The following is an 8,580-nucleotide window of genomic DNA, read 5'->3' as shown; positions in this document are numbered from 1 at the left end:
CCTCGACCTGCTGGGCTCCGGCGATCCTTCTGCCTCAGTCTTCCAAGTAGCTGGAACTATAGGTGTGCGCTACCACGCCCGGCTGATTTTTTGATTTATTGTAGAGATGAGGTCTCACCAAGTTGCCCAGGTGGGTCTCGAATCCGCGGGCTCAGGCAATCCACTCACCTCAGCCTCCCAAAGGCGTAAGATTACAGGCTGAACCACCGAGCCTGGCGGGCAACTGATTCTTAAAGGCATTTTGATTTGATATTTATTTTAGGGAAGACTTTGGAAAAGGTGCTCCACTCAGCTAAAATAGCTTTTCTTGTATTTATTTATATTTTGCCTAGTTTCACCAAGGAATTAAGGCAGTAATGTATCTACATAAATAAAATTAGAAGAATCGCCGGAGCCCAGCAGGTCCAGGCTGCGGTGGCCGGGAGCAGCCACTGCGCTCCAGTCTGGGTGACAGAGTGAGACTCCAACTCAAAAAAAAAAAAAGTCATTTAAAAGATAAACTAGGTTATTCCAACAGAAAGAATCTGAAAGACGTAGAATTCACTCTTTCAGCAGCAAAAATGTTAACCATCATCAACTTTTGCTTCCAATATGCCCTAGTCAAGGAGCTTTCTTTGGCCAAATTACTTTTCAGCTCTATCTCCTTCTTATAACAAAACCAGGTGCCTGCTGGGTATGGTGGCTCATACCTATAATCCCAGAACTTTGGGAGGCCGAGCTGAGAGGACTGCACTGTATCCAGGGGTTTGAGACCAGCCTGGGCAACTTGGTGAGACCTCGTCTCTACAAGAAATCCAGAAATTAGCTTGTAATCCCACGCCTTGGGAGACTGAGGTGAGTGGATTGCCTGAGCCGGCGGGTTCGAGACCCGCCTGGGCAACTTGGCGAGACCTCATCTCTACAGTAAAATCAAAAATTAGCCAGGTGCAGGATAGCACGCGCCTGTAGTTCCAGCTACTGAAAGGCTGAGGCGGAAGGATCGCCAGAGCCCAGCACTCCAGTCCAGGAGGGGCCACTGCACTCCAGTCTGGGTGATAGAGTGAGACTCCAACTAAAAAAAAAAAAAAAAATTAGCTGGGTGTGGTAGCACACACCTGTAGTTCCAGCTACTTGGTGGAAGGCTGAGGTGGAAGAATTGCCTGAGCTGTGGTGGCAGTGAGCACGCCACTGTACTCCAGCCTGGGTGACAGAGTGAGACTCCTACACACACACACACACACACACACACACACACACAAAATCACGTGCTTGCTAGTAAGAGTTCACAGGGTTGAATAAGACATATGGACTCAGAAAGAAAGGAAATACAGAAAATGTACTTACATTTTCCCCATTTTGTTTTCCTTCCTACTTTCTTTGCACTCATGGTCATTTATGCCAAGGAGAGAAAGGTTTGTAGGGAAAGGTCTAGGCTCTCCTACGGCACAGGCTGGGCCATCCCTGCTGTTATCTTCCTAGAGCTCTTTCTGCCTCCTTCTGACATCAGCACCACGAACTCCCATTTCTTTGCTATCTCCACTATCAGTTACCACCTGTGTGACCTTAGGTGAGTAATGTCATCTCCCTAGGCTGTCATCATCACCCTTTGAAAGAGATGAGTTGGGCTGGATGAACGATTTAAGATCCTCTCACCTGGAGTTTCTTGTTTTAGCTTTCCCAAGCACCCTTCATTGCCACATCACCACAAACCTACAACTTCCTCCCACTTATCAGACACCACGGGCCCTTGTGTTTTCTGCCTTTCAGTTTCTCATCTTCAGAGACCTCCATTCATATTTACAACACGTAGGCAAAAATTTCAAGTCATCAATATAGCATCTGTTGTTGAAACAATCGACAAAAGGTCTTTCTACATGGAAAGCAGAGGTAACAAGTTAAGGCAACAAAGCCAAACACTCAAAAGGACCAAAAAAAAAGAAGATAACTTCTACATCATCAATGTTTTAAATTTAAACCAGCATAGCACACATAGCGTTTGGAGTTGCAAACCAAGCTCAAATTGTGGCTTGCCCCTTAACTAGCTCTGTTACCTTGAAAGAACAAGTTAACTTTGATTTTTGCACCTGATGTTAGCCAAAGGGCCAAGAAGCAATTAACTTTGATTTCTGAGTCTCAAGTTTCCTTGTCTATAAAAATAATTTGTGCGGGGGGGGAGGTGCTGATACCTAAAAGTTTTGAGGACTTAATGAGTATTTATATGAAATACTCAATATAGCCCAGAGCACAGCTCAACCACAATAAACCGCAGTTGTGTAAGATTCCCCAATTTGTATACTTTTCCTAAATCTACACTGCCCTATGCCTATCTCATTTTTTCCTCGTAAACAATCTGACACCTGCCCCTATCCCAAATACAGATGTCAGATTCTGAAAAGAACTGAAGAAGAGGGATGAAGGCATGCAGGTTTTTGGAAGAAACCAGCCAACACCAGTTCAAAGAGAACTTTCACTGCTAGCTTTATGTCCCAGAACGTGGAATGAGAAGCAATTACACCTCAGGAAAATTCCCAGTGCCCTTGGAGAGAGCATAAAGTCCCGCTTATCTAGCTGGGCAAAGAAAAGGGTAGGAACCTTTAGCCTGGGCAGAACATACTGTACTCCCAGCAGGAGTGATGAGATACCTCCAGCCTTCCATACTGCCATCCAAGGATGGCAAGAGCAGACCTAGCATCAGCTCATGCTCCCCTAGACAGATGTTAGTTTTTGGGGCCAAGTACAAAATCTTTGGGTGGCCCTCCACCACTGCTGCTCTGTCTCTCTGTTGTTGGGGAACCTGGGAGGGGCTGCGCCCCCAGAAGAGGGCCAGCCTCTGGATCTGGTTTGCTGCGTTTGGCCAGGTCCTCGTTGTGAGCCTTGCGGATATGGCGATAGAGGTCCCCTGACTGTGTGTAGCTGCGCAGGCAGTAGCGGCACTCGTAGGGTCGCTCACGTGTGTGCACTGTGGCGTGTCGCCGTAGTGTGTAAGAGCATGAAAAGGTCTTCCCACATGTCTTGCAGGTGGGAACATCCTCAGTAAAAATCCCAAAGCTTCCTGGTGCCACTTCATACTCAGAAGGCAGGTAAAGTGGCTCATGCAGGGCTGGGGGTGCAGGCAGGGGTGAGGTCACCAGTCCTCGATGATACTGCCCTGGACCTGGCAGCAGATGGTAGGGTAGATGAGAGTCTGGAGGCAAGAAATGGTCACTGGGCCCCACCTCCTCCAGTCCTGCTGCCCCTGGCTCCTCAAAAGCCTCTGGCTGGGAGGGCTGTCCCCTATACATTGCTCCTCCAGGTGGGAACAGTCCCTCAGGACCCTGAGGCTGTTCCTCTGACACATCAGTCTCCTCATCAGAGATCACAATAGCTTCTACTTTCACCTGGACCAGTTCAGCTTCAGCTGGGGCCGTAGCCTGGGATGAAACTGGGGCTGGGGCTGGAGCTGGGGCTGGGGCTGAAGCTGGGGGATAGAAGCCTTGCAGTGGTCCTCTAGGATCCCTTGGTTCTACCAGCCTCAGATTCTCAGTACCCACATCAAGAGGTGCCAGGGGCTCCAATGAAACTGATGGGAGGCCAGAAGAGAAGTAGTTTGCAGGAACAGTCTCTGTGGAGCTACTGGGACTGGCAAGAGAGACATCAGCCACTGTTGGGGGATGTGCCCGTAGATGTGATGAGTCAACCTCCATGCCAGGCTGTGTGGTGTCAGCCCCACTGGACATTGGTGGCTCATCTGGTGGACGGACAGCAGGTGATGGAGCAGCTGGGCCTTTCCATTCCCCTTTGCTCCAGTGGCCTGCTGTCTCAGCGGATACCAACGAAGGCTGGGAGCCACGGGAAATGCTGGACAAAAACTCCAAACTAGGGGCCTGTGAGTTGGTTTCCTCCTCCTTCTTGGTACTGTCTGCCTCTGCCAGGGCCCGGGCTTGCAGTCTCCGCTTACACACCTTGACGATGTCATTCATGTGCAAGTAGCTGGCAGCTGCCAGCACATCCTCCACAGGTGTATCCCCCCTCAGGGCCAGCTGGCCAGCATACATAAAGTCCAGAAGTAGCCCAAAGGCTGGGGCCGTGACAATCTCATTGTGAATACACACCAGATCCCTCTTGTCCAATTCCCGTTCCTTGTAGAAAAGCTGGAAGAATGGGCTGCAAGAGGCCAGCACAGCCCGATGGGCCAAGAACTGGGTGCTACCCACCATCACGGTGCAGTCACAAAGGAAACCCTGGGACCGCTGCTCCCGGAGGCTCTGCAGCAGCTGCTGACTGTGTTCCGGGAACTCCATAGCACCCCACGAAGGGAAGGGGGCCCAAAATACGTCCCCACTAGTGGCTTCCTGGGAAGAAAGGACAGTGGGTTAGGGCAGGTACCCTCCCCAGTAACCTTAACATCAGCCCTTAACTATCACTTGCCACCCCAAGACAAACGCATAAGTTAATGCCCTTCTTTCTCTTAGGTCACACCCAAAGATCCCCTATTAGCTCCGCCTCCTCGGCCTAACCTTAGAAGCAGGCCCCGCCCCGTTCGAAAAGCCCCGCCCCGGAAGTCCCGCCCGCTAACCAGCCTCCGTTTCCTTGATGCCCACCCGGTAGCTTCCAGCAGGTCCACCAACTAGGAGTCTTTTTCGCTCCCAAACCTTCCCGGGCGATGCCTCTGGCGCCCGCTCCGGGAGCTCCCTGAGCCTCTCCCTCTGGCATTCCAGGGCCTAAGGACTCTACGAGTAGGAACTAGCAGAGAAGGCTGATCCTCACCCACCACCAAGCTGCCACGGGGCGAGCTCCGCCCCTTCCCACCTTCTCAATTTTAATTGGCCCACGGTCGCCTTCCCTGTCACGGATTGGTCTGCTGTTCACTCACCGTCCCCGGCTTTGACCACCGTGTCCAATTGGGCGCTCGCGGCCATCGCTCTTGCAACTGGACGTGGCATTGGCTAGCACAAATGTCCTAAACTTTTCCTCCTCATCCCGCCTTCTTTGCCTTCGAGCCCTCTGGATTGGCTGAGCCTCTGTATCCACCTGAGGTCGCGGGCAAGCTGTGTGGGACCTGGCCCTAGGGAAAGGAGTGCGGCTCCCTCTCCGCAGCGCGAGGTCGGCACCCCGTAGTGTGGCCCCTGAGCTGACAGTATGTTGCTTCGGTGCAGAGTGACCGGGAAAAGGAAAACCAACAAACTGGTGGTAATCGTGGGCAATAGCCGCACGTCTCTGGCCTGCAGGTGTCTCTTGAAGGTCCCTTCCTCCCACTATTAATAAAATTCCAAGATGCCCTCCCACCCTACTCCCCCAAGCCAATGGTTCCGGTGTTCCTGGCCCCGTAATGATGACGTCAGAGAACTAGCAGCTATGAGAATGATGTCGTGGTGTCCTCAGCCTGAACTCTGTTGTCAATTTACAATGAAGAGAATAGAATGTTAGTGTTTTCCGTATCCAGAGCGTACAGGGCGGATGCTGGCAGAAAGGGCGGGAGTGGGTTCTGGGCCTCAAAAAGTCCCAGGTTAGGAGATTAAGAACGTGGCTACAAGCCGTGCTTGGTGGCTCAGCCTGTAATCCCGAGCCTTTGGGAGGCTGAGGTGAGTGGATTGCCTGAGCCCGCGGGTTCGAGACCCGCCTGGGCAACTTGGCGAGACCTCAACGCTACAATAAATCAAAAAGTTAGCCGGGCGTGGTAGCGCATGCCTGTAATTTCGACTACTTGGAAGGCTGAGGCAGAAGGATCGCCGGAGCCCAGCAGGTCGAGGCTGCGGTGGCTGCGAGCGGCCACTGCACTCCAGTCTGGGCGACAGCGTGAGACTCCAACTCAAAAATAAATAAATAGGAGGCTGAGGTGAGTGGATTGCCTGAGCCCGTGGGTTCGAGACCCGCCTGGGCAGCGAGACCTCAACTCTCCAATAAATAAAAAAATCAGCCGGGCGTGGTAGCACATGCCTGTAATTCCGGCTACTCGGAAGGCTGAGGCAGAAGGATCGCCAGAGCCCACCAGGTCGAGGCTGCGGCGGCCGGGAGCAGCCACTGCACTCCAGTCTGGGTGACAGAGTGAGACTCCAACTCAAAAAAATAAATAAACAAACAAGCAAACAAATAAAAATAAAAGTTAAAACTAGGCCGTACATGGTGGTTCACACCTTTAATCCCAGCACTTTGGTAAGGTAAGGCATGAGGATCACTTGAAGCAAGGAGTTTGAGACAAGCCTGGGCCATAAAGTGAGACACCCCTGCTCTACAAAATAATGTAAAATTTAAAAAAAACTTTTTCAGGTCGGGTGTGGTGGCTCAGTCTGTAATCCCAGCACTTTGGGAGGCTGAGGCAAGAGAACTGCCTGAGCCTGGGGGTTCAAGACCAGCCTGGGCAACTTGGTGAGACCCCCCCCCCATCTCTACAATAAATAAAAAAATTAGCTGGGCATGTTGGTGGGCACCTGTGGTTCCAGCTATTTGGAAGGCTGAGGAGGAAGGGTCCCCTGAGCCCAGCAGGTCGAGGCTGCAGTGAGCTTGCACTGCACTCCAGCCTGAGCAACAGAGTGAGACTCCAACTCAAAAAAAAAAAAAAAAAAAGAAAGGTGGCCAGATGCAGTGGCTCACACCTATAATCCTAACTTGGGAGTCCACAGGTTCGTGACCAGCCTGGGGAAGTTGGTGAGACCTAATCTCTACAATAAATAAAAAAATTAGCTTGCATGGTGGCATGTGCTTGTAGTTCCAGCTACTTGGAAGGCTGAGGCAGAAGGATCACTTGAGTCCAGCAGGTTGAGGCAGAGCGGCCACTGCACTCTGGTCTGAGCGACAGAGTGAGACTCCAACTCAAAAAAAAAAAATTATAATAATAATAAACCAACTACTTGCTAATATAAGTATTATATTACATAGATACATGGCCCTGCAGTATTATATTAGCACTTTCCTTTTTTTTTAAGTTGCTATGTTGTTTAGGCTGGTCTCCAACTCTTTTTTTTTTTTTGAGTAAGCAGGATTTATTGAGAAGACGGAGAAGCTCCTGCAGTGGGAGGGGACCCGAAGTGGCTGCCCTGTCTCTAGCTCTTGAGCTCAAACCATCCTCTTGCCTCAGCATTCCAAAGTGTTGGGTTTATAGGCATGAATCACCTTGCCTGGGCCTTGTTTTACTATTCCTTTTTTTTTTAGTCAGAATCTCACTCTTTCACCCAGGCTGGAGTACAGCGGCACAATCGTGGCTACCACAGCCACGACCTGCTTGTCTCCGGCGATCCTTCCACCTCAGTCTTCCAAGTAGCTGGAGCTATAGACATGCACCACCACAGCTGGGTAATTTTTTAATTTACTGCAGAGGTGAGGTCTCACTAAGTTGCCCAGGCTGGTCTCGAAACCCTAGGCTCAGGCAATTCTCTCGCCTCCCCTTCCCAAAGTGCTGGAATTATAGGCTTGAACCACCATGCCTGGCCTAGTTTACGTTTTAAAATCTCTTTATTGTCTGACTGAGGGGGGAAAACACTGTGTTTTTCCATGCTCTCACACAATAGTCAACACAGAAACCTTCTGAAAACAAATGTGTAGGGTTTTTCCCCCCACCAACAAGCAAGCTATCAGTTCCAGCTTGGTGTGGACTTGTTCAATTCCAACAATACCTACTTGGAGGTAGCTTCAGATTCCATAGGTTGAGGGCTCAGTCCCACAGGACTGCCCCTGCCATCCCACTTCTAAGGACAATTGCAAATCCCAGGTTGTTCTACCTATGCTTCTGATTGTCCAACTATAAATAATGGGATCCCATGATCCCCTCTTTGAGTTTTATTAATGTGCTAGAGCAGTTCACAGCACTCAGGGAACACTTACTTTTGTTTACCAGTTTATTACAAAGGTTATTTCAAAAGATACTGAAAGAACATAAAATGAAGTTAATATACACAATGAGCAGCCATTTTAACATTGCTTAGATATGTCATGTTTTTGTGGCTGTTCACTTTAATCTACCCTCTAATTAGTAGCCAAGGATAGAACTGGTTTCTCAGAGGTAGCTATTGATAATTGTTTTACAACCCCTCCCAAGCTTGTTTTATACTAATTAGCTTTTCTATTTCAAGTATTTGCCTCCACCCGTAAGAGCCAAGTTAACCTAATCGGGCCTTTGTGATATTCATGATACAGACTCCATCAACATGGCACCATTCATGTGGCTAACCCATGCATCTGCCTGCTGTTTATCACCTGTGGTCAGTATGCTAACCTGCTCTCCGTGATGACATGGAGCAGTCCATCACCCAATCACCTCAGCGACCTTCCCCCATCAAAGGGACACTTTAAAAGGAGGCCAGGTGCAGTGGCTCAGCCTGTAATCCCAGCACTTTGGGAGGCTGAGGCGAGAGGATTGCCTGAGCTGGGGGTTCGAGACCAGCCTGGGCAACGTGGTGAGACCTCTTCTCTACAATAAATCACACACAAACAAAAACTAGCTGGACATAGTGGCATGTGTCTGTAGTTCCAGTTACTTGGAAGGCTAAGCCCACCAAGCAGAAGCTGCAGTAGCCGTGAGCATGCCATTGCATTCCAGCCTGGGTGACAACAGTGAGAGACTTCAAAAAAAAAGGAAGCCGGGCTCGGTGGCTCAGCCTGTAATCCCGTGCCCTTGGGAGGCTGAGG

General features: G+C 50.1%; 1 protein-coding gene across 1 annotated transcript in view; it reads right to left on the bottom strand.

Moving 5' to 3' along the window:
- Nucleotides 1–2,568: 2,568 nt before the first annotated feature.
- ZBTB3 (zinc finger and BTB domain containing 3) overlaps nucleotides 2,569–8,580 on the bottom strand; it is a 9,195-nt gene continuing 3,183 nt past the window's right edge. The window contains exons 2-4 of the mRNA XM_021710234.1: nucleotides 4,832–4,989; nucleotides 4,560–4,662; nucleotides 2,569–4,310 (exon numbers count right to left, since the gene is read on the bottom strand). Coding sequence (XP_021565909.1) covers nucleotides 2,697–4,310; nucleotides 4,560–4,662; nucleotides 4,832–4,989 — 1,875 coding nt within the window. The 3' untranslated portion in view covers nucleotides 2,569–2,696. The remainder of the gene's footprint in view (nucleotides 4,311–4,559; nucleotides 4,663–4,831; nucleotides 4,990–8,580) is intronic.

This window comes from Carlito syrichta, unplaced genomic scaffold, assembly GCF_000164805.1.
Source record: "Carlito syrichta isolate Samal-C Ts95f unplaced genomic scaffold, Tarsius_syrichta-2.0.1 Scaffold288315, whole genome shotgun sequence".
Taxonomy (NCBI): Eukaryota; Metazoa; Chordata; class Mammalia; order Primates; family Tarsiidae; genus Carlito; species Carlito syrichta.
Note: the sequence above shows the minus strand (reverse complement) of the source record. Positions and strands in the feature narration are given on the sequence as shown.